Genomic DNA, 27,651 nt, shown 5'->3' with positions numbered 1-27,651 from the left:
CTCCTGCAAGACCCAGGAGCAGACTAGAATTGAAGCCAGACAACCAAACCCACCTTATACCACAATCAAACCCCCAAGGGCATCAAATTAAAAAAAAAAAAGCAAAACAATCCATCCAGAAGACAGAAACTTCAAAAACTGAAGGAATATCAGCCCACACAAATGAGAAAGAACCAGTACAAGAACTCTTACAATGGAAAAAGCTGAAGTGCCTTCTTTCTTCCAAACAACCACACTAGTTCTCCAGTTAAGGGTTCTTAACTGGGCTGAGATGGCTGAAATGACAGAAATAGAATTCAGAATGTGGATAGGAATGAAGATCATCAAGATTCAGAAGAATGTTGAAATCCAATCCAAGGAAGCTAAGAATCACAATAAAACAATGCAGGAGATGAAAGTCAAAATAGCTCATATAGAAAATAATACAACCAATCTGATAGAGCTGAAAAACACACTACAAGAATTTCATAATGCAACCACAAATATTAACAGCAGAATAGACCAAGTGGAGAAAAGAATCTCAGAGACTGAAGACTGGCTTTCTGAAATAATACAGTCAGACAGGAAGAAAACAGAACTTTTAAAAGGAATGAATAAAACCTCTGAGAAATATGAAATTATGTAAAAGACCAAATCTATGACTCTCCGGCATACCTGAAAGAAATGGGAAGAAAGAAAACAAGTTGAAAAACATATTTCAGGATATCATCCATGAGAATTTCCTCAACCTAGCTAGAGAGGCCAACACTGAAATTCAGGAAATGTGGAGAACCACCACAAGATACTTCAAGATCACCCCCAAGAAACATAATCATCAAATTTTCCAAGTTCAAAATGAAAGAAAAAATGTTAAAAGCAGCTAGAGAGAAAGGACAGGTCACCTAAAAAGAGAAGCCCATCAGAATAACAGTGTACCTATCAGGAGAAACCCTACAAGCCAGAAGAGACTGAGGGCCTATATTCAACATTCTTTAAGAAAAGGAATTCCAACCAATAATTTCATATCCAGTCAAACTAAGCTTCAAAAGCAAAGGAAAAATAAGATCCTTTCAGACAAGAAAATGCTGAGGGAATTCATTAATGCTAGACCTGCCTTACAAGAGCTCCTGAGAGGAGCACTAGATATGGAAAGGGAAGACCATTACCAGCCACTACAAAACACACTTAAGTACACAGACAAGTGATACTATGAAGCAACCACACAAAGAAGTCTGCATAATTGCCAGCTAAGAACACAATGACAGGATCAAATTCACACATATCAATACTAACCTTGAATATAAATGGGCTAAATGCCCCAACTATAAGGCACAGAGTAGCAAGCTGGATAAAGATTCAAGATACATGGTATGCCGTCTTCAGGTGACCTGTCTCACATGCAATGGCACCCACAGGCTCGAAACAGAAATAGAGACAAATCTACCAAGCAAACGGAAAACAGAAAAAAGCAGAAGTTGCAAGCCTAATTTCAGACCAAACAATCTTTAAGCCAAATAGATTTTTAAAAGCCAGAGAATGGCATTACATAATGGTAGAGGGTCCAATTCAACAATTCTTAAATCCTAAAAATTTAGGATTCAACTATCCTAAATCTATATGCACCCAATACAGGTGCACCCAGATTCATAAAACAAGTTCTTAGAGACCTATGAAGAGACTTAGATTCATACACAATAATAGTGGGAGACATCAACAGCCTACTGACAGTATTAGATCATTGAGGCAGAAAATTAATAGTTTCAGGATCTGAACTAAACTCTTGACCAAATGGATCTAATAGACATCTACAGAACTCATCACCCTAAGAAGACAGAATATATATTCTTTTCATTACCACATGTATTAGTCCATACTCATGCTGCTAATAAAGACATACCTGAGACCCGGTAATTTATAAAGGAAAGAAGTTTAATTGACTCACAGTTCAGCATGGCTGGGGAGGCCTCAGGAAACTTACAATCATGGCAGAAGGGGAAGCAAACACGTCCTTCTTCACATGGTGGCAACAAAGACAAGTGCAGAGTAAAAGGGGGAAAAGCCCCTTATAAAACCATCAGATCTCGTGAGAACTCACTAATTATCATGAGAACAGCAGTGTGGGGGTAACTGCTACCAAGATTCAAATACCTCCTACCAGGTCCCTCCCATGACACGTCAGAATTATAGGAACCACAATTCAAGATGAGATTTGATTGGGGACACAGCCAAACCATATCACCACATGATACATACTCTAAAATCAACCACGGAATCAGACATAAGACAACCCTCAGCAAACTCAAGAAAACTGAAATCATAACCAACCATACTCTTCTGTGCAATTAAAACAGAAATCAAGGCCATGAAAATTGCTCAAAGCCATACAATTGCATGGAAATTAAACAATCTTCTCCTGAATGACTCTTAGGTAAATAATGAAATTAAGGCAGAAATCAAGAAGTTCTTTGAAATGAATGAGAACAAAGACACAACAAATCGGTATCTCTGGGACACAGCTAAGGCAGTGTTAAGAGGGAAATTATAGCACTAAACAGCCACATCAAAAAGTTGGAAAGATCTCAAGTTAACAATCAAATATCACAACTAGTAGAACTTGAGAACCAAGAACCAACCAACCCCAAAGCTAGCAGAAGACAAGAAATAACCAAAATCAGAGCTAAAATGGAGGAGATAGACAAAAAATCATACAAAAGGTCAATGAATCCAGGAGTTGTTTTTTCAAAAAAAAAATGAGATAAATTGACAGCTAGACTAATAAAGAAAAAAGATACAAATAAACACAATCAGAAATGACAAAGGAGACATTACCACTGACCCCACAGAAATACAAAGAACCATCAGAGACTACTATGAACACCATCATGCACATAAGCTAGAAAATCTAAAATAAATGAATAATTCCTGGACACATACATCCTCCCAACACTGAACCAAGAAGAAATTGAATCCTCAAACAGACCAATAATGACCTCTGAAACTGAATCAGTAAAAGCCTACCAATCAAAAAAAAGGCCCAGGACCAGATGGATTCATAGACATATTCTACCAGATGTACAAAGAAGAGCTAGGATCATTCCCACAGAAGCTATTCCAAAAAATTGAGAAGGAGGGAATCTTCCTCAACTCATTCTATGAGGCCATCATCATCCTGATACCAAAATCTGACAGAGACACAACAAAAAAAGAAAACTTCAGGCCAATGTCCTTGATGTACATCTATATAAAAATTTTCAACAAAATATTAGCAAGCCAAATCCAGCAGCACATCAAAAAGCTAATCCACCATGATCAAGTAGGCTTTATCCCTGGGATACAAGGTTAGTTCAACATACACAAATCAATAAATGTGACTCATCACATAAACAGAACTAAAGACAGAAACCACAGATGCAGAAAAAGCCTTTGATAAAATTCAGCATCCCTTCATGTTAAAAACCCTCAAATAAACTAGGCATTGAAGTAACATACTTCAAAATAATAATAATAATCAATGACAAACCCACAGTCAACATCATGCTGAATGAGCAGAGGCTGAAAGCATTCTCCTTGAAAACCAGAACAAGACAAGGATGCCCTCTATCACCAAATCTATTGAACATAGTATTGCAAGTCCTGGCCAGAGCAATCAGGCAAGAGAAAGATATAAGAGGCATCCAAATGGAGAGAAAGGAAGTCAACCTAGCCCTGTTTGAAGATGACATGATTCTATATCTAAAAAACGCCATTAGTCTCTGCCCAAAAGCTTCTTGAGATGATAAGCAACTTCAGGAAAGTTTCGGGATACAAAATCTATTTATAAAAATCAGGGCCAGGTGCGGTGGCTCACACCTGTAATCCCAGGACTTTGGGAGGCCGAGATGGGTGGATCACTTGAGGTCAGGAGATCGAGACCAGCCTGGCAAACATAGTGAAACTCTGTCTCTACTAATAATATAAAAATTAGCTGAGCGTGGTGGTGCGTGCCTGTAATCCCAGCTACTCGGGAGGCTGAGGCACAAGAATCGCTTGAACGTGGGAGGTGGAGGTTGCCGTGAGCCGAGATCATGCCACTGCACTCCAGCCTGGGCGACAAAGTGAAACTGTCTCAAAAAACAAACAAACAAACAAAAACAATTTATAAAAATCAGTAGCATTCTTATACAGCACCCAAGCTGAGAGCCAAATCAGGAATACAATCCCATTTACAATTGCCAAAAAAAGAGTAAAATATCTAGGAATACAGCTAACCAAGGAGGTTAAAGATCTCTATAATGAAAATTACAAAACACTGCTCAAAGAAATCAGAGATAACACAAACAAATGTAAGAACATTCCATCCTCTTAGATGGGAAGAATCAATATCATTAAAATGGTCATACTGCCTAAAGCAATTTACAGATTCAATGCTATTCCTTTCCATGTACCAGTGACATTCTTCACAAACTGGAAAAAAACTATTTTAATGTTCATATTGAACCAAAAAAGAGCCTGAATTGCCAAGGGAACCCTAAGTAAAAAGATCAAAGCTGGAGGAAGCATATTGTCCAACTTCACACTGTAGTACAAGGCTACAGTAACCAAAAACAACATGGTACTGGTAGAAAAACAGACACACAGACCAATGGAGCAGGATAGAGAGCCCAGATATAAAGCCACACACCTACAACCCTCTGATCTTTGACAAAGCTGACAAAAACAAGCAATGGGGAAAGGACTCCCTATTCAATAAATGATTCTGGGATAACGGGCTAGCTATATGCAGAAGACTAAAACTGGACCCCTTCCTTACACCATATACAAAAATCAACTCAAGATGGATGAAAGACCTAAATGTAAAACCTAAAACTATAAAAACCCTAAAAGATAACCTAGGAAATATCATTTTGGACATAGGAACTGGCAAAGATTTTATGACAAAAATGCCAAAAGCAATTGCAACAAAAGCAAACATTGATAAATCAAAAATAAGCTAAAGAGCTACTGCATAGCAAAAGAAACTATGAACAGAGTAAACAGACAACCTACAGAATGAGAGAAAATATTTGCTAACTATATGTCTGACAGAGATCTAATATCCAGAATCTATGAGGAACTTAAACAAATTTACAAGAGAAAAATAAGAACAACCCCATAACACAGTGGGCAAAGGACATGAACAGACAATTTTCAAAAGAAGACACACATGCAGCCAACAACCATGAAAAAAAGCTCAATATCACTGATAATTAGAGAAATGCAAATCAAAACCACAGTGAGATACCATCTCACACCAGTCAGAATGGCTATTACTAAAAAGTCAAAAAACAACAGATGCTGGCTAGGTGGTGGAGAAAAAGGAACACTTATATACCTGTTGGGGGAAGTGTAAATTAGTTCAGATATTGTGGAAGACAGTGTGGCAAATGCTCAAAGACCTAAAGCCAGAAATACCATTTGACACAGCAATCCCATTACTGGGTACATACCCAGAGGAATATAAATCATTCTACCATAAACGCATGCAAATGTTCATTGAAGCACTATTCACAATAGTAAAGACATAAAAGCAACCTAAATGCCCATCACTGGTAGACTGGATAAAGAAAACATGGTACATATACACCATGGAATACTCTGCAGCCATTAAAAAAAAAAAAATGAGATCATGTCCTTTACAGGAACATGAATGGAACTGGAGGCCATTATCCTTAGCAAACTAATGAAGGAACAGGAAACCAAATACCACATGTTCTCACTTACAAGTGGAAGCTAAATAATGAAAAGACATGGACAGAAGTTGAAAAACAGACACTGGGGCTTTCTTAAGGGTGGAGGATGGGAGAAGGGATAGGTTTGGAAGAAAAAAAATACCTACAGAGTACTATACTTGGTACTGGGGTGACGAAATAATCCGTTAACTAAACCCGAGTCAAGAGTTTACCTACATAACAAAACTGCACACGTACCCCTGAACCTAAAATAAAAGTTTAAATATTTTTAAGAGTTAAATTAAATTTAAAAAATATTTTAGGATAGTTTGTTATACAGCAATAATAACTAAATTTCACTATTTGTAAATGATTTTTCTTAATACATACTTACCTCTTCAGGGTCATTAAATGCAATCCTTCCTCAAAATTAGGATTCTTTTGTAGGGACTAACAGAACTCTTGAGATTCCTTCTAAATCAATAAATCCCCAGTTTTATTTAAAGTCCCTAAAACTTATAGATCCATAGGATATTTTCACTGCCTATAATTTTATGTTTCAAAAATGTATGCTAAGCTTTGTGCATTCAAAGTCAGGGTCCTAACATGTAGTTCAGTGTACTTGGTGCAATTGATAAAATTCCAACTGTTTACTTTTTCAGATAGAGCAGAAAACATTCACAAAACTCCACAATTGTGACATTCTAAGCAAAACTGGGCCCACTTCTGGAATTTTTGTTAAAACTGAGTTAAATATACAATGTTTAGCTCTCTTTATACCAAAAAATGTCATGCCTCTTTCACAGCATCCTAGAGGATGAACTGCATGAAGGAAATCAAATATGAAAAAGCTGAGCACTTAACTGATTCAATCGGCCCAAATTTAGGAGGTTGTATGCATCTACCAGGGTTCTTGGCTTACGCAGCACCAAAGCTACCATTACAGTGGATAGTAAAACTCTGAAAGAGGCTCTGAGTAAGAATAACCCAATTTCTAAAAGTGAGGACATGATAAATAAGACCTAGCGCCTACCAGTCCCATTTTAATTCTTATACCAGAGCCAATTCTGATGTTAAATTTACAAATTGGTCAATATTCTAATAAATAATTTGCTTCCTAGTAAATTAAATGCAGACAACCACAAAATAGTATCTAAACTTTCTTTGAAATATTCTCCATGAAAATACAATTAATTTTTACAACCAAAACACAACATCAAGGTACAGAATACAATTTCCAATTTATTTCTTTTTCTCTCTCTCTCTCTCTTTTTAATATAGACAGGGTCTTGCTATGCTGGCCTGGCTGATTTCAAACCCCTGACCTCAAGCAATCCTCCTACCTCGGCCTCCTAGAGTACTGGGATTACAGGCATGAGCCACCATGCCTGGCCAAAATTTTCTTTTATAAGAATTTTCTACACAGTTTCACAGAATAATAGAATATATGGGTTTAAATGCTCAGATAAAACTTTTAAACAATCTTAACTCATTTTACTGATGAAACTAAACTTCAAAAAGGACTGTGTTATAAACAATGCAGTAAAATTGTTTAATGCATAAATCTGTCATAAGGAAAATTTCTAACAAAATTTCAGGGTTCTACTACTCAATAAAAAGGCTAAATTGTTTCGCCATTACAAGTATAAAAGCCCCTCTCCCAGATTTGGCTACCTCCTCTTGCCCAGTGTCAACCATAATAGGCAATCAAAAAATAGCTACTGAATCAATCAGATGTAAGCAATAAACCTACTTCATGCACTTAAATCGGACCTAGGCTTTAACTGGGGAAAAAAATTAAAGCACTTTATTCCTTTAACAATGACAACATTTTTCTCCCTGTAGATGATGAACGTAAATGTTGGATTTTTGTTAGCATTATAAAACTATTACTTTGTTACAAGACAGTCATTCAACTTTGCTTAAAAATTAAAAGATAATGGTATTAGTGGCAGCAGTAGTAGTAGTAATAGAGTAGTAATCATAATACTAAAAATGTATAACACTTATACAGCACTAAACTACGTGCTGGGAACTGTCTAGAGCACCTTCCATACACTAATGCACTTAATCCTTAGTTACCCCATGAAAAATGTATAGAATTATTCTCATTTTAGAAATAAGGAAACAAGGTAGAAAGAGATGAAGTAATTAAGCCAATATCCATGGCTAGTAAGTGGCAGAGCCAGAATTCAAACCTAAACAGCCTGATTTCAGAGTAAAAGTAATTTATTTTATTGATGGAATTAATAACTACCTATAAATAATACTGAGAACATAATATACATATTGCATAATTTTAAAGTAAAAAGAACACAAGAACATTCACCTTGTTTTTCTTCCCTTTTAAAACCTGAGTCCTAAAATGACAATATATTTTAATCTGCATATCTAAAAAGACCACAAATGCCTCAAATATACCTTATTTTTCCCACTATTTATCTCACAGACCAAGAACTCTTTATGTTCTAGCTCTCTTAGAAACGAAAAGTGAAACCACTGCATCCACATAGATTAACTACAGGTCTATGAACTAAGGCCACCTACATACACATGACTACTACTTGTGCCAAGAAGTTTCTTGCCCACAAATATAAGGCAGTAAATCAGTAAATAACTTCATTGTTGGCTTCAGGAACTTCCCAAAAATCCATTTACCCCAACAATAGAGTACTCAAACAGTCCCCTTTCACAGTATTCCCTCTACTGCTCAAACAACTCATTTATCAAACAACTGTGTATTTACAAGACTTGGTTAAGATCCTTAGCCCGCTGTTGCTACAAACCTTCAACCATTATTATATCATGAATGTTGCCCAGTCTCAATCAGACGACTGCATTGAAAGCTCTTAAACGTCTCAAGGTTTTGCAATATCTACCCCTGAACTCTCCCTTGCAGAGTCTACTAAGCCTTGATCAAGGTTGTGCTTGCCCTTTATCGTATTAAGCAATAAACTTTGCTTTGCTTCATCAACAGGATATTCTGGCCTTTTTTTGGGAAGTCAGCAGTCAACAGAAGGGACAATCCTATTCCATTTCAGCTGCTCTCTTATCAGCAACTCCTTTTTTAAAATAAAAATCTTTAAAAATAAAAATAAAAATCTTCTTTCATGCCTATACTAGATTACAGGTAAAATTAAATATATTAATACCAGGAGATGGGATTATTATAGAAACAGATAAACATAAACCAGCAAATGAAAGGGGGCCATGTGAACCTAATAATAAATTCAATATGCGACTTCAAACTATATTTCATTAAAATGACAGTTTAATCTGAATTGGGTTAATTACCTACTTCAAAATGGTCTTAAATTATTCCAAAAATACAGGTTTAGAAATAAAAGGAAAGAAAAGCCTTGGGTTGCCAAAGTTTATTCTGCCATCTCAGTAGATTTTTACAAAAATTTCTTTGCCTTAATTAAGTTATATGACCTAATGTTATATATCAAATATAAATATATAAAATATAAATAGCTCTAAAAACCATTAAATCCTGTATAAACAGAAAAATAATATATTAAAATTATTAATAGTTATTTTGATATCAACTTTCACTTACATACATTATTTTTTGGTTTTAGTTATATGTGCAATTATTTTTATTCTTCAACTTTTATTTTAACTTCTGGGGTACATGTGCACAACATGCAGGTTTGTTACATAGGTAAATGTGTGCCATGGTGGTTTGCTGCACATATCAACTCATTATCTAGGTATTAACCCCAGCATCCACTAGCTATTCTTTCTGATGCTCTCCCTCCCCCCGCCCCCCATGACAGGCCGCAGTATGTGTTGTTCCCTGACCATGTGTCCATGTATTCCTATCGTTCAGCTGCCACTTGTAAGTGAAAACATGCAGTGTTTGGTTTTCTGTTCCTGAGTTAGTTTGCTGAAGATAATGGCTTCCAGCTCCATCCATGTCCCTGCAAAGGATATGATCTTGTTCCTTTTTATGGCTACATAGTACTCTATCATGTATATGTACCACATTTTCTATATCCAGTCTATCATTGATGGGCATTTGGGTTGACTCCACGTCTTTGCTATTGTGAACCGTGCTGCAATGAACATACACGTGCATGTATTTTTATAATAGAATGATTTATATTCCTTTGCGTATATACACAGTAATGGGATTGCTGGGTCAAGTGGTATTTCTGCCTCTAGATCTTTGAGGAATCACCACACTGTCATCCACAATGAAGGAACTAATTTTCCACTCCCAGTAACAGAGTAAAAGTGTTCCTTTTTCTCCACAGCCTCACCAGTAATGGTTGTTTCTTGACTTTTCAATGATCACCATTCTGACTGGTGTGAGATGGTATCTCATTGTGGTTTTGACTTGCATTTCTTTAATGATCAGTGATGTTGAGCTTTTTTAAAAATTATTATACTTTAAGTTCTAAGTTACATGCGCAGAATGTGCAGTTTTGTTACATAGGTATACACGTGCCCTGCTGGTTTGCTGCACCCATCAACCTATCACCTATATTAGGTATTTCTCCTAATGTCATCCCTCCCCTAGCCTCCCACCCCCGACAGGCCCCAGTGTGTGATGTTCCCTTCCCTGTGTCCATGTGTTTTCATTGTTCAACTCAGACTTATGAGTGAGAACATGCAGTGTTTAGTTTTCTGATCTTGTGATAGTGTGCTGAGAATGACAGTTTCCAGCTTCATCCATGTCCATGCAAAGGACATGAACTCATCATTTTTTATGGCTACATAGTATTCCATGGTGTACATGTGCCACATTTTCTTAATTCAGTCTATCATTGATGGGCATTTGGCTTGGTTCCAAGTCTTTGCTATTGTGAATAGTGCTGCATTAACATACGTGTGAATCTGTCTTTACAGCAGAATGATTTATAACCCTTTGGGTATATGCCTAGTAATGGGATTGCTGGGTCAAATGGTATTTCCAATTCTAGATCCTTGAGGAATCGCCACACTGTCTTCCACGATGGTTGAACTAATTTATACTCCCACCAACAGTGTAAAAGCATTCCCATTTTTCCACAACCTCTCTAGCATCTGTCATGTCCTGATTTTTTAATAATCACCATTCTAACTGGCGTGAGATGGTATCTCATTGTAATTTTGATTTGCATTTCTCTAATGACCAGGGATGAGGAGCATTGTTTCATATGTCTGTTGGCTGCATAAATGTCTTCTTTTGAGAAGTGTCTGTTCATATTCTTTGCCCATTTTTTGATGGGGTTGTTTGTTTTTTTCTTGTAAGTTTGTTTACATTCTTTGTAGATTCTAGATATTAGCCCTTTGTCAGATGGATAGATTGCAAAAATTTTCTCCTATTCTGTAGGTTGCCTGTTCACTCTGATGATAGTTTCTTTTGCTGTGCAGAAACTCTTTAGTTTAATTAGATCCCATTTGTCAATTATGGCTTTTGTTGCCATTGCTTTTGGTGTTTTAGACATGAAGTCTTTGACCATTCCTATGTCCTGAATGGTATTGCCAAGGATTTCTTCTAAGATTTTTATGGTCCTAGGTCTTATTAAAGTCTTTGATCCATCTTGAGTTGATTTTTGTAAAAGGTGTAAGGAAGGGGTCCAGTTTCAGTTTTCTGCATATGGCTAGCCAGTTTTCCCAACACCATTTATTAAATAGCGAATCTTTTCCCCATTGTTTGTGTGTGTCAGGTTTGTCAAAGATCAGATTGTTGTAGCTGTGTGGTGTTATTTCTGAGGCCTACATTCTGTTCCATTGGTCTATATATCTGTTTTGGTGTCAGTACAATGCTGTTTTGGTTACTGTAGCCTTGCAGTATAGTTAGAAGTCAGGTAGCATAACGCCTCCAGCTTTGTTCTTCATGCCCAAGATTGTCTTGGCTACATGGGCTCATTTTTGGTTCCATATGAAGTTTAAAGTAGTTTATTCCAATTCTGTGAAGAAAGTCAATGGTAGCTTGATGGGGATAGCATTGAATCTATAAATTACTTTGAGCAATATGGCCATTTTCATGATACTGATTCTTCCTATCCATGAGCATGGAATGTTTTCCCATTTGTTTGTGTCCTCTCTTATTTCCTTGAGCAGTGGTTTGTAGTTCTCCTTGAAGGGGTCCTTCATGTCCCTTTTAAGTTGTATTCCTAGGTATTTTATTCTCTTAGTAGCAACTGTGAATGGGAGTTGATGCACGATTTGGCTCTCTGTTTGTCTGTTATTGGGGTATAAGAATGCTTGTAATTTTTGCACATTGATTTTGTATCCTGAGACTTTGCTGAAGTTGCTTATCAGCTTAAGGAGGTTTTGGGCTAAGACAATGGGTTTTTCTAAATATACAATAATGTCATCTGTAAACAGACACAATTTGACTTCCTCTCTTCCTATCTGAATACCCTTTATTGCTTTCTCTTGCCTTATTGCCCTGGCCAGAACATCTAATACCATGTTGAACAGGAGTGGTGAGAGAGGGCATCCTTGTCTTGTGCCGGTTTTCAAAGGGAATGCTTCAAGTTTTTGCCCATTCAGTATGATATTGGCTGTGGGTTTGTCATAAACAGCTCTTATTATTTTGAGATATGTTCCATCAATACCTAGTTTATTGAGAGTTTTTAGCATGAAGGGGTGCTGAATTTTATTGAAGGCCTTTTCTGCATCTATTGAGGTAAGCATGTGTTTTTTGTCATTGGTTTTGTTTATGTGATGAATTATGTTTATTGATTTGTGTATGTTGAACCAGCCTTGCATTCCAGCGATGAAGCCTCTTGATTGTGGTGGATAAGCTTTTTGATGTGCTGCTGGATTCAGTCTGCCAGTATTTTATTGCGGATTTTCGCATAGATGTTCATCAGAGATATTGGCCTGAAATTTTCTTTTTTTGTTGTGTCTCTTCCAGGTTTTGGTATCAGGATGATGCTGGCCTCATAAAATGAGTTAGGAAGGATTCCCTCTTTTTCTATTGTTTGGAACAGTTTCAGAAGGAATGGTACCAGCTCCTCTTTGTACCTCTGGTAGAATTTGGCTGTGAATCTGTCTGGTCCTGGACTTTTTTTGTTTGGTAGGTTATTAATTATTGCCTCAATTTCAGAACCTGTTATTGGTCTGTTCAGGGGTTCTACTTCTTCCTGGCTTAGACTTGGGAGGGTGTATGTGTCCAGGAATTTATCCATTTCTTCTAGATTTTCTAGTTTATTTGCGTAGAGGTGTTTAAAATATTCTCTGATGGTAGTTTGTGTTTCTACGGGATCAGTGGTGATATCCTCTATATCATTTTTTATTAAATCTATTTGATTCTTCTCTCTTTTCTTCTTTATTAGTCTGGCTAGCAGTCTATCTATTTTGTCGATGTTTTTCAAAAAACCAGCTCCTGGATTCATTGATTTTTTGAAGCGTTTTTTTGTGTCTCTATCTCCTTCAGTTCTGCTCTGATCTTAGTTATTTCATGTCTTCTGCTAGCTTTTGAATTTGTTTGCTGTTGCTTCTCTAGTTCTTTTAATTTTGATGTTAGGGTGTCAATTTTAGATCTTTCCTGCTTTCTCTTGTGTGCATTTAGTGCTATAATTTTCCCTCTAAACACTACTTTAAATGTGTCCCAGAGATTCTGGTATGATGTATCTTCGTTCTCATTGGTTTCAAAGAACATCTTTATTTCTGCCTTCATTTTGTTATTTATCCAGTAGTCATTCAGGAGCAGGTTGTTCAGTTTCCATGTATTTTGTGCAGTTTTGAGTGAGTTTATTAATCCTGAGTTCTAATTTGATTGCACTGTGGTCTGAGAGACTGTTTGTTATAATTTCCATCTTTTGCACTTGGTCAGGAGTGTTTTACTTCCAATTGTGTGGTCAATTTTAGAATAAGTGTGATAAGGTGCTGAGAAGAATGTATATTCTGTTGATTTGAGGTGGAGAGTTCTGTGGAGGTCTATTAGGTCTGCTTGGTTCAGAGCTGAGTTCAAGTCCTGAATATCCTTGTTATTTTTCTATCTCGTTGATCTGTCTAATATTGACAGTGGGGTGTTAAATTCTCCCACTATTATTGTGTGGGAGTCTAAGTCACTTTGTAGGCCTCTAAGCATGTGCTTAATGAATCTGGGTGCTCTTGTATTGGGTGCATACATATTTAGGATAGTTAGTACTTCTTGCTGCATTGTTCCCTTTACCATTAATGTAATGCCCTTCTTTGTTGCTTTTGATCTTTGTTGGTTTAAAGTCTGTTTTATCAGAGATTCGGATTACAACTCCAGCTTTTTTTGCTTTCCATTTGCTTGGTAAATATTCCTCCATCCCTTTACTTTGAGCCTATGTATGTCTTTGCAAGTGAGATGGGTCTCCTGAATACAGCACACTGATGGGTCTTGACTCTTTATCCAATTTGCCAGTCTGTGTCTTTTAACTGGGGCATTTAGCTTGTTTACATTTAAGGTTAATACTGTTATTTGTGAATCTGATCCTGTCATTATGATGTTAGCTGGTTGTTTTGCCTGTTAGTTAATGCAGTTTCTTCATAGTGTCGATGTTCTTCACAATTTGGTATGTTTTTGCAGTGGCTGATACCGGTTGTTCCTTTTCATGTTTAGTGCTTCTTTCAGGAGCTCTCGTAAGGCAGGTCTGGTGGTGACAAAATCCCTCAGCATTTGCTTGTCTGTAAAGGATTTTATTTCTCCTTCACTTATGAAGCTTAGTTTGGCTGGATATGAAATTCTGGGTTGAAAATTCTTTTCTTTAAGAATGTTGAATATTGGCCCCCACTCTCTTCTGGCTTGTAGGGTTTCTGCAAAGATATCTGCTGTTAGTCTGATGGGCTTCCCTTTGTGGGTAAACCAACCTTTCTCTCTGGCTGCCCTTAACATTTTTTTGTTCATTTCAACCCTGGTGAATCTAACGATTATGTGTCTTGGGGTTGCTCTTCCCGAGGAGTATCTTTGTGGTATTCTCTGTATTTCCTGAATTTGAATGTTGGTCTGTCTTGCTAGTTTGGGGAAGTTCTCCTGGATAATATCCTGAAGAGTGTTTTCCAACTTGGTCCCATTCTCCCCGTCACTTTCAGGTACACCAATCAAACGCAGATTTGTCTTTTCACATAATCCCATATTTCTTGGAGGCTTTGTTCATTTCTTTTTATTCTTTTTTCTCTAATCTGGTCTTCTCTTTGTATTTCATTAAGTTGATCTTCAGTCACTGACATCCTTTCTTCCACTTGATCGATTTGACTATTGATACTTGTGTATTCTTCACAAAGTTTTGTGCTGTGCTTTTCAGCTCCAACAGGTCATTCATGTTCTTCTCTGCATTGGTTATTCTAGTTAGCAATTCGACTTGAGCTTTTTTTCATGTGTTTGTTGGGTGCATGAATGTCTTCTTTTGAGAAGGGTCTGTCCATGTCCTTTGCTCACTTTTTAATGAGGTTGTTTTTTCTTGTAAATTTAAGTCACTTGTAGATTCCAGGTATTAAACCTTTGTGAGATGGATAGATTGCAAAAATTTTCTCTCATTCTGTAGGTTGTCTGTTCACTCTGATGATAGCTCATTTTGCTGTACAGAAGCTCTTTAGTTTAATTAGATCCAATCTGGCAATTTTTGTTTTTGTTGCAATTGCTTTTCACGTTTTGTTCATGAAATTGTTGCCCATGCCTATGTCCTGAATGGTATTGACTAGATTTTCTACTAGGGTTTTTATAGTTTTGGGTTTTACATTTAAGTCTTTAATTCATCTTGAGTTAATTTTTGTATACAGTGTAAGGAAGGGGTCCCGTGTCAATTTTCTCTATGTGGCTATCAGTTCTCCCAGCTATATGTGCAATTATTAAGGTATACAACTAGTATTTATTCTTGTACCACTTTATTTTATTTCACTCTCCTTGCAACATATTTTTCCTTGAAAAGGATTAGATCAGATAAATTGAATAAAACATTTTAGGGTGTAAAGGATAAGCTTTTTAAAAAGTTGATGCCTATAAACAAGAACTTTTTCAAAATGTGAGTGTACTATGTGTGTGCATGTATATATGTATATGTACATAAATATACATGGGTGTATGTATGAGCATGTGTGTGTACAGGTTGAATATTCCTTACAGAAATGCTTGTGACAAGCAGTGTTTTGGATTTCAATTTTTTTTTGGATTTTGAAATATCTGTAGATATGTATTTGTGGAGCATCCCTAATTCAAAAATCCAATAAACATAAACCAGTGGTTGAAAATGCTACAATGACCATTTCCTCTGAGCTTCATGTCTGTGCTCAAAAAATTTTGGAGTTTGGAGTAATTTGGGTTTCAGATTTTTGGATTAGGGATACCACACCTGTGTAGACACTCACATACACACACACAATCTCCCCAGCTAAGAAAAATGAGTGAAACATAAAATCCAAGGTTTTTTCCATAAATTTTCAACACTAGCCATTTCAAATATTACTATCACTTCCTATAGAATTGTTACTAATCCATCTTGAATTGATTTTTGTATAAGGTGTAAGGAAGGGATCCAGTTTCAGCTTTCTACATATGGCTAGCCAGTTTTCCCAGCACCATTTATTAAATAGGGAATCCTTTCCCCATTTCTTGTTTTTGTCAGGTTTGTCAAAGATCAGATACTTGTAGATAGTGGCATTATTTCTGACGGCTCTGTTCTGTTCCATTGATCTATATCTCTGTTTTGGTACCAGTACCATGCTGTTTTGGTTACTGTAGCCTTGTAGTATAGTTTGAAGTCAGGTAGTGTGATGCCTCCAGCTTTGTTCTTTTGGCTTAGGATTGACTTGGCGATGCGGGCTCTTTTTTGGTTCCATATGAACTTTAAAGTAGTTTTTTCCAATTCTGTGAAGAAAGTCATTGGTAGCTTGATGGGGATGGCATTGAATCTGTAAATTACCTTGGGAAGGATGGCCATTTTCATATTGATTCTTCCTACCCATGAGCATGGAATGTTCTTCCATTTGTTTGTATCCTCTTTTATTTCCTTGAGCAGTGGTTTGTAGTTCTCCTTGAAGAGGTCTTTCACATCCCTTGTAAGTTGGATTCCTAGGTATTTTATTCTCTTTGAAGCAATTGTGAATGGGAGTTCACTCATGATTTGGCTCTCTGTTAGTCTGTTATTGATGTATAAGAATGCTTGTGATTTTTGCACATTGATTTTGTATCCTGAGACTTTGCTGAAGTTGCTTATCAGCTTAAGGAGATTTTGGGCTGAGACAATGGGGTTTTCTAGATATACTATCATGTCATCTGCAAACAGGGACAATTTGACTTCCTCTTTTCCTAATTGAATACCCTTGATTTCCTTCTCCTGCCTAATTGCCCTGGCCAGACCTTATACAAAAATCAATTCAAGATGGATTAAAGACTTAAATGTTAGACCTAAAACCATAAAAACCCTAGAAGAAAACCTAGGCATTACCATTCAGGACATAGGCATGGGCAAGGACTTCATGTCTAAAACACCAAAAGCAATGGCAACAAAAGCCAAAATTGACAAATGGGATCTAATTAAACTCAAGAGCTTCTGCACAGCAAAAGAAACTACCATCAGAGTGAACAGGCAACCTACAAAATGGGAGAACATTTTCGCAACCTACTCATCTGACAAAGGGCTAATATCCAGAATCTACAATGAACTCCAACAAATTTACAAGAAAAAAACAAACAACCCCATCAAAAAGTGGGCGAAGGACATGAACAGACACTTCTCAAAAGAAGACATTTATGCAGCCAAAAGACACATGAAAAAATGCTCACCATCACTGGCCATCAGAGAAATGCAAATCAAAACCACAATGAGATACCATCTCACATCAGTTAGAATGGCAATCATTAAAAAGTCAGGAAACAACAGGTGCTGGAGAGGATGTGGAGAAATAGGAACACTTTTACACTGTTGGTGGGACTGTAAACTAGTTCAACCCTTGTGGAAGTCAGTGTGGCGATTTCTCAGGGATCTAGAACTAGAAATTCCATTCGACCCAGCCATCCCATTACTGGGTATATACCCAAAGGACTATAAATCATGCTGCTATAAAGACACATGCACACGTATGTTTATTGCGGCATTATTCACAATAGGAAAGACTTGGAACCAACCCAAATGTCCAACAATGATAGACTGGATTAAGAAAATGTGGCACATATATACCATGGAATACTATGCAGCCATAAAAAATGATGAGTTCATGTCCTTTGTAGGGACATGGATGAAATTGGAAATCATCATTCTCAGTAAACTATCGCAAGAACAAAAAACCAAACACCGCATATTGTCACTCATAGGTGGGAATTGAACAATGAGAACACATGGACACAGGAAGGGGAACATCACACTTCGGGGACTGTTGTGGGGTGGGGGGAGGGGGGAGGGATAGCATTGGGAGATATACCTAATGCTGGATGACGAGTTGGTGGGTGCAGCGCACCAGCATGGCACATGTATACATATGTAACTTACCTGCACATTGCGCACATGTACCATGAAACCTAAAGTATAATAATAATAATAATAAAAGAAAAAAAATAAATAAATAAAATAAATAAATAAATAAAAACAAACAAACAAAAAAAAGAATTGTTACTAATCATATGCCATGTGACGTTTTTGTGGCTATTGCTATTGGGGCAATAGAGTATAGAGGGAACAGAATGGAGATTAAAAACAAACAAACAAACAGGGTTTGCATCCTCAATTTCCATTCCAAATTAGGAGAAACAACTTAATCTCATGGAACCTTAGCTTGCCTATCTGGAAAAGAGCAACAAATTTACCTACTTGACATACTTGTTGTGAAGATTAAAGATAATGTATAAGGAACCAGTCTGCTCCCTGGCACATAGTGGTATATTCTCCATAAGTGTTTGTTACCCATGCTGCATGTTAGTTCCTTATAATCATGGTCCTAAGGATTTACAATATACTAAAATACTTCCTAAATAATTAAAGAAGTATTAATTATGCAGCAAGATCTTTAAGGCTCATATCCTTCCAACAAGTAACTCTATTTCTAGGAAACTAGCCAGAGGAAAAGATTAGAGTTATCATCAAATATTTGTGTATAAAGATATTCTTCAAAGTTTTAATTTTAATATCAAAACACTGAAAACAACCTAAGTATCCAAATACCATACTACATCTATACAATTGCTGTTAAATATTAAAGAATCTATTAAAATATTAATGAGGACTTAACAGCAGCCAGAAATGCTCACAAAAATTATATTTAAACAACAGCCTATAGACCTAAATCTCAACCATTACACTCATGTGTAGCAGTGTACACACATGCACATACAAATGCAGAAAGAAATGATTTAGAGGAAATGCATCAAAACATTAACAATGACTATCTTCAGGTGATGGGAATTCAGTAATTTTTTACTTCATTTTTAATGGTTTTTTATTTCCAATTTTCTACTACATACATGGAATACTTGGATACTTAGGAGACATAAAATTTTAAAATCCATTCACTTCTGTATATTATTTAGTATATTCTAGTTTTTTAAGGGTGATCTTTTTAACCATAGCCCATCTTACTTCCAAAAAGATTTGAGATACCTAACAAAAATATATATACCAGACTAAAATAAATAAAATAAAGAAATTGAGACAAAAATAAGAAAAGAACTTGCAAACTCTTTCTCTCTATATATGTATATATGCAAACATGTATATACATACATATGTCAAAGAACTGTTTCAGATACAGAGAACTGAAGGAAATTTCTCCAGCCTTCTCAGGAAGGGTATACTGGAGGTATGGCAGACATTGTTTTAATTTGTACAACAGGAGTGCTATTGGCTGGGCACAGTGGCTCATGCCTGTAATCCCAGCACTTTGGGAGGCAGAGGTGGGTGGATTATCTGAGGTCAGGAGTTCGAGACCAGCTTGACCAATATGGTCAAGTAGAAACCCTGTCTCTACTAAAAATACAAAAATTAGCCAGGCATGGTGGCATGTGCCTGTACTCCCAGCTACTCAGGAGGCTGAGGTTGCAGTAACTCGAGATCATGCCACTGCACTCCAGCTTGGACAACAGAACTAGACTCTGTCTCAAAAAAAAAAAAAAAAGTGCTATTTAAGTAAATTAACTGAATCACAGTTTGTGATTAGAAAGAGAGGAGTCAGACTAAAAGTCAATTAACCAAGATCTGTAGCAGTATGACTGAGCCTGAGCATGATCAGCAACTCAAAGACCACCTCCTAAAAATGCACAAAGAAAAAGACAAATAGAGATTTAGACAGATTTTCCCTTATATTTTGTCACCTTTATTCAAGTGCCTTCAAAGAAAAAAAATGGAAATACTGAAAGTATACTTTAATTTCTATACATAAAGTACATCAAGAAAATAAACATTGCTCTCCTATTAACAAAATGTATTGAATATAGTGTATTCAACACAGCACTTACCTTCACTGACAGCATGAGGTTTAACAATGCAACAGGTACAATTGGTAAATTTAGCAGTGTTTGCCGGCCCACAACCTCCACTTGAAGGAAAAAACAACTCCATCTCCTAAAGACAGAGAGAAATGATTTTGACAAATGTGATCTCTTATCTTGAACTTACAAGATATTTCTGTTGGGGAGGAGAATCATGCAATTACTTTTAGAGCTTCATCGTATAAATTTTCTGTTTCAGATTTTCTAAAAATGAGTTTTACAAAGACACACTGATTAAATTAACCCTGTTTCAAGACTTAGAACCAGAAGAGCATATAAAGAAGTATCAATCAAAGCAATGAGAATATGTGTCATTTTGTTCCAGGAATATAGTGAACAAAGATTTAATAAATTTTGAATATTGGAAATACCAATATAAAGTTCTTATTCTCCCCAAAGCATTAGTTAATTAGACACAAATTAATTTTAAATTTTTCATTAAAATATGTAAAATAGAATTTAAAACTAGGAAATTTTATAGGAACAGAGATTAATATCAGGAATCTGAGAACTACAGCTACTTAAAACTAACTATAGGCCTAGTATAAAATAAAATCAAATGAACCATGTTTTATAAACAGATTCAGGCTGTGTTATTCGCTTTGCATGTGGTTCACTAAAATGGCAACACAACAATTTGAACTAGCCACAAAGATGGTCACACTAATCAGTTCTTTTAATTACTTAGATGCTTTCCTGTCTCTAAGCTTTCACTGCTATTATTTCTACTATTCCCTATAAAACCCTCTGACTCAAGCTCCAAAGAATCTTTCCAATGTGTAAAGAGCCACCTCAAATACCACTTACCACTAGGAGGCATTTCCTGATGCCTCCTTCCACCAACCTTTGCTCCCCCAAAGTTATGGTTATTTGGGTACTTACCTTCCATCAAATCATAAATTTGAAAAAGAGGGAACTAAGTTGTATAGCTCTGTAGGACCCACAGCACCTAAAACAATGTCTGGCTCAATGCAAATAGCCCTTGGTATACACAAGGGATTGGTACTCAAATCCCTGTGTGTACTCAAATCCATGCATGCTCAAGTCCTGCAGTCAGCCCTGTGGAATCTGTTTATAGGAAAAGTCAAATCTCTGTAGATGTGAGTTTCACATCCTGCAAATACTGTATTTTCAATCCTTCTGTTGAAAAAAATCCACATATAAGTAGACTCGTGCAGTTCAAACGTGTGTTGTTTATGGGTCAACTGTGTTTATTTTTCATTAAATTTAAAATGAAAAGATTATAGAATGTGTTAATATGCCACATTGATGAGCATTTTTTTAAACACAAGGATGATGAGGAATTATTTAAATAGTAGTGTATACACTTGAGCATTTCCAGTGGTAAGACACTAGAATAAAAAGTGTTCTATTCCTAAGATATCAAGTGCCTTTCTATCATATTGCTGCCATTATTTATTATTCTTTTTAATCAATAACAACAGCAACTACCCCTTTTAGTCCTATAACAGATGCTTTGATTGCATGGTCCGAGAGAACCTTTATGGTACAGATGAAAATTCAAATACCTACAGGGACCTGGCAGATGATCAATGAAGGAATGAAGTAGAAGTGGTGTGACAAGAGAATATGATAGAGTAGCAAACTAGAAAGGGCATGTCCTTTCGAGAGTTCCCATTAGTCTGTTCCCTTCACAACAAAATTCAAAAGAAATATCTTTCTTTTCCATTTCCATTTTTACTTCCTCTCCTATAGTCTCTTTTAAACCCATAACCAATTAGGTTTTCATTCCACCAAAGCTGCTCATTAAAATCCCTTACTACCTCCATGTTGCTAAGTCCACTGGTTAATTACTCTCAGCCCTCACCTTACCTGATCAAACAGTATTTGACACAGTTTGTCACATCCTACACTCTGGAATGTTTTCATTACTTGCCTTTCTTCCTACCTCACTGGCTACTCCCTCTCAGTCTCCTTTGATGGTTTTCTCCTATCTAGCTGACCTCTATGTGTTGGAGAGCGCCAGGGCTTAGTCCATCTTCGTTACTTGTTCACTAGCAGTTTCTCAATGAATATTTGGGAATGACTGAAATTCAGCAGCTAATAAATTCTGCATGTGCTAAACAAAATAAATATATCCACAGTGTACAAATGAGAAAAATGAGACTCAGAAAGCTTAAGTAATAAGCCCTTACAAGTTAGCAAGTGGCAAAGCCAGGATTCAAATCCAAGTGACTGTAGCTCCAAAAACCATGTACTTTTTCTATTATCTGTCTTTCCAAAGTAAAAAGCAGTGCTACATTGTTCTATCTCTAGTTTAACAAATTATTTAACAATTAATTCACCAATTATTTTTGTCTCAACTTTCCTTTGATTTCTTTTCTCGCTCAATTTTTAAAAATAAAAATGCCAGCTTTCCAAGTACCCAGATTTTCAAGTACCATATTTACCTATGCTGAATAAATATTTATTTATAAAGCATGAAGATTTTACATAAATGTATCTTCTTAGTGAAACGTGAATAAGAGCGCTTTTAGTAGGTCATTGTTATGGCAATTAATTCAAAGTCTTTATAAAACAAAGTCACAAAAATAATATCCATGCTCCTTTGGGATTTGAGGGGCTAAAATATTTTGTATAAAGATCCTGTTCTTCCAAAGATTCCTGCTATTACTCTTGGTCTTTTACATTTTTCTAAATTCCCTAGTAGGAAAGAATAAATATTTATAGCTTTACAAAAAATTAAAAATTCAGACTGAATTTGAAAGCTTTAGGTATATAATTTTTTAATTTTTTAAACAAATTATAAAGTATATAGTTGTACTACTTCATAAATTTTCACCCTGATAGGATTTCCTGGTAATTTCACTAAAGCATTTGTAATTAATCTATACTAATAATTTTATTATGATAATAAAAGTATGGCTAAATGGTGGTCAGTTAAAAGTTTCTCCAAAACTTTTTACTTGTAATAGTAATTTAAAATGAATATCATTTCTGTAAATGTCCCAAATTAAAACAGTATAGATCAATGGAAGAGAACAGAGGCCTCAGAAGTAACGGCACACATCTCCAACCATCTGATTTTTGACAAACCTGACAACAAGCAATGGTGAAAGGATTCCCTATTTAATAAATGCTATTGGGAAAACTGGCTAGCCATATGCAGAAAACAGAAACTGGACCCCTTCCTTTCATCTTATACCAAAATTAACTCAAGATGGACAAAGACATAAACGTAAGACCTAAAACCATAAAAACTCTAGAAAACTTCAGCAATACCATTCAGGATATAGGCATAGGCAAAGACTTCACGACTAAAAGACCAAAAGCAATGGCAACAAAAGCCAAAATTGACAAATGCGATCTAATTAAACTAAAAAGCTTCTGCACAGCAAAAGAGAAATTATCATCAGAGTGAACAGGCAACCTATAGAATGGGAGAAAATTTTTGCAATCTATTCATCTGACAAAGGGCTACTGTCCAGAATCTACAAGGAACTTAAACACATTTACAAGAAAAAACAAACAGCCCCATCAAAAAGTAGGCAAAGTATATGAACAGACACTTCTTAAAAGAAGACATTTATGCAGCCAACATATGAAAAAAAAGCTCATCCTGGGCATTAGAGAAACGCAAATCAAAACCACAATGAGATACCATCTCATTCCAGTTAGAATGATGATCACTAAAAAATCAGGAAACAACAGATGCTGGAGAGGATGTGGAGAAATAGAAACACTTTTACACTGTTGGTGAGAGTGTAAATTAGTTCAACCTTTGTGGAAGACAGTGTGGTAATTCCTCAAGGATCTAGAACCAGAAATAGCATTTGACCCAGCAATCCCATTTCTGGATATACACCCAAAGGATTATAAACCATTCTATTGTAAAGACACATGCACACGTGTGTCTTTATTGCAGCACTATTCACAATAGCAAAGACTTGGAACCAACCCAAATGCCCATCAGTGATAGACTGGATAAAGAAAATGTGGCACATGTACAGCATAGAATACTATGCAGCCATAAAAATGGATGAGTTCATGTCCTTTGCATGGACATGGATGAAGCTGGAAACCATCATTCTCAGAAACTAACACAGGAAGAGAAAACCAAACACTGCATATTCTCACTCACAAGTGGGAGTTGAACAATGAGAACACAAGGAGGGGAACATCACACACCATGGCATGTTGGGGGGTTGGGGGCTAGGGGAGGGATAGCATTGGGAGAAATACCTAATGTAGATGATGGGTTGATCGGTGCAGCAAACCACCATGGCACGTGTATACCTACACAATAAACCTGCACGTTATGCACATGTATCCCAGAACTTAAAATATAATAATAATAATAATAAAAAGAAATAGACACAGCCACTTCAACCTTTGGCAACCACAACCCTGATCAATCAGCAGACATCAACATCAAAGTAAGATCAGCAAAAAGATTATGACTCGCTGAAGGCTCAGATGATTGTTAGCATGCATTTTTTAGCAATGAAGTATTTTCAATTGATATATTCATAGTTTTTTTTAGACATAATGCTATTGCATTTAGTAGCCTACAGTATAAACATAACTTTTATATACCAGTAAACCAAAAAGTTCATGGGACTCCGTATATAGCCATATTCACTCCACTGTGGTGGTCTGAACCAAATCTACATTATCTCTGAGGTATGCTTGTAGATGAATAGAACAGAACAAATCGCTGAAATTGACCCAGATATATATATTCAATACATTTTCAACAAAGGTACAAAAGCAATTAATTAAAGAAATAAGGTCTTTTCAGCATAATGCTGGAAGAATATATGTCTAAAGAATAACAAATTGTGATCATACCTTGTACCATACATAAAAATTAACTCAAAATGCATCATAAAGTATAAAAACTAAAACTATAACACTTCTAGAAGCAAATAAAGAATGAAATATTGGTGACCTTAGGTGTGGGAACAGTTTGTTAGACTTGACACCTAAAGCACAATACATTAAAGAACAACTGATACTGGACTTCATCAGAAGTAAAAATTGCTCATCCAAAGATATTGTTAAAGAGAATGAAAATGCAAATCACATATCATGAGAAAATACTTGCAAATCATATCTCTGGATAAAGAATTTGTGTGCATAATATAAAGAACTCTGAGCTGAGTGTTAAAAGACAAATAAAAATTACCTGGGCAAAGGCAGAATTGGAATTCCAAGGCAGAGGGGTAGAATGAGTAAAAGCAACAGAGCAAGAATCCCACAGTATACAGAAGGAGAGGCAGGATACAAGGCTGGAGGAGGGGCTGGGAGACAGATCACTGGAACGCCTTGGAAACCATGTCAAGGAGCTTGAACTTGATTCTGGGAATAATGGAGTACTTTAAAATATTTTTAATAGTCATGAGATTGATGGATTAATATTTTTAGATAACTCGTTCTGAAGCCTATGTGGAAGATACATTTGAGGTAGAAAAGTATATTCCAGGACTCTTGCAGCAGCCCAGGTCAGAACTAGAAGAGTGATGGTAGGAATAGAGAGAAAGGGAATAATTCAAGAAAATGTTCAGAAGGAAAAACCTACAAGACCTTTTGCTGATTCTATTAGGGGGATAAACAGGGCAGAAGAAAGAATACTCCCAAATTTATTTCCTAGAGATGTACAAAATACACAAGGAATACTTGGGCAAATTATAATCAGTGCAGGCTGGGCATGGTGGCTTATGCCTGTAATTCTAGCATTTTGGGAGGCCAAGAAGGAAGATCACTTGAGACCAGGAGTTTGAGACCAGACTGGGCAACATAACGAGACCCTGTCTTTAGAAAAAACAAAAAAAATAGCTGGACATGGTGGTACTTGCCTGCAGTCCTAGCTACTTGGGAGGCTGAGGCAAGTGGATGGCTTGAGCCCATGAGTTCAAAGTTATAGAGAACTATTATCACAACAACCACTGTACTCCAGCTTGGGCAGCAGAGTGAGACTCGTCTCCAAAAAAAAAAAAAAAAAAAAAATTTAATTTACATTTTTCCATATAAAATTACCTCACACAATTTATTGACTAATCAATCTATCCCTTGTCCACTGATTTATAATGGCACCAACTTCTCATTATATGTGGGTCATCTCTTGAGCACTCTAGACTGTTATGCTGATATACTTACCTACTCCCATGCTAATACCACAGTTTTTCCTACTAAAGCTTTATAAAAAGTCGTGATATCCCTTAAAATAAGTCCCACCCTATCATCACCACATCTTTTTCTCCCTCTTCAAAACCGTCTTAACTGTTTTGGGCCCTTGGCTGTTTTATAAGTTTGTTAAACTTCAGGAAAATCTGTGCTAAGATTTTGAATGAAATTACACAATTTATAGATCAACTTGGAAAGAACTGATATCTTCAGGATACTGACTCTTCCCATTCATAAACATGGCATATATCTTCATTTATTTATGTCTTTTCTTATTGTCTACAATAAATATTTATAATTTTCTCCATAAAGATCTCCCACATCTTTTGACCAATTTATTCTAGGTGTTATAGACTTTTTTTTAACCACATGAAAGGAAATCTCTTCTAAAATTACATTTTCTAACTGGTTATTTCAAGTATATCAAGATTACTATTGATTTTTGTATATTAATATTACATCCAGTACAAATTACAGATACAGGTTTGGGGAGCACCATGCAAGTAAAATATTAATAATAAAAGATAACATCCATTCATTAAATACTATGTTCTAGGTACTATACTAAGCACTGAAATAATTTCATTTAATCCTCAAAGACCACTATAATTCAGGTTCAATCATTATCTTATTTTACAGACTAGGGAACTGAAAATTAGAGCAAGAAAAGCAGTAAACCAAGAAAATAAGCCTGCACAATACCAGTGTCTGAAAGGACAAGTGAAGGAAGAAAAACCAATTAGTAAGACACAAGTCATGGTCTCCAAAGACAATATTTTCAGGAATGATGAAAATAATGCTAAATTTTAACAATTGCTCACAAATGAGTAGTCAAAGATAGCTGAGGAATGAAAATAATGAGTATAAGTCTAGGTTTTGGTAAAATCTAGAAAGATGGAATGAAAAATTAGACAATAACTAATAGGAACTCAAGGTAAAGAAGAGGCTGTTTGGGGCTGCATAAGTTTCGGGCTGTGATGTTTTTCAATTTTTTAAGACCTATGGTCTTTGCTTCTTCACATAAGCTCTATTTTCCAGCTACAATATTTTTCCTTAATTCCTAGAGCCACCTAACGTAATGTCAACAACACTCACTCTTCCCCAGACAAGGGTAAAAAAAATATATACCCTAAAGCGTTCATACAAATAATAGGATATTTCAGGGACTAACAGCAGAAAGAGGTTAAAAGAATTAAATGCACAAAATATAAACAAATATGTTTAAGACATTTCTTTAGGTGAAATGGCAATGGTAGCTGCTTTGGATTGGATGTTTGTTCCTTCCAAATCTCATGTTGAAATTTGATCCCCAATGTTAGAGATGGGGCCTAATGGGAGGTTTGGATAGTAGGGGTAAATCCCATGAATAGACTAATGCCCTCCCTCCAAGGTGAGTGAATTTTCCCTCTATTAGTTCCCCTGAAAGCTGGTTGTTAAAAATAGCCT

At 36.0% G+C, this 27,651-nt stretch overlaps 1 protein-coding gene across 6 annotated transcripts in view; it reads right to left on the bottom strand.

The window, feature by feature from the left end:
• Positions 1-27,651, bottom strand: part of NME7 (NME/NM23 family member 7) — a 231,786-nt gene that overhangs the window by 131,432 nt on the left and 72,703 nt on the right. For all 6 annotated transcript variants that reach the window (XM_054525728.2, XM_024238742.3, XM_054525737.2 and 3 more), the window contains one exon: positions 20,026-20,131. In XM_054525728.2, the coding sequence (XP_054381703.1) occupies positions 20,026-20,131 (106 nt within the window). The remainder of the gene's footprint in view (positions 1-20,025; positions 20,132-27,651) is intronic.

The sequence above is a fragment of the Pongo abelii genome, chromosome 1 (genome assembly GCF_028885655.2).
Source record: "Pongo abelii isolate AG06213 chromosome 1, NHGRI_mPonAbe1-v2.0_pri, whole genome shotgun sequence".
NCBI lineage: Eukaryota > Metazoa > Chordata > Mammalia > Primates > Hominidae > Pongo > Pongo abelii.
Note: the sequence above shows the minus strand (reverse complement) of the source record. Positions and strands in the feature narration are given on the sequence as shown.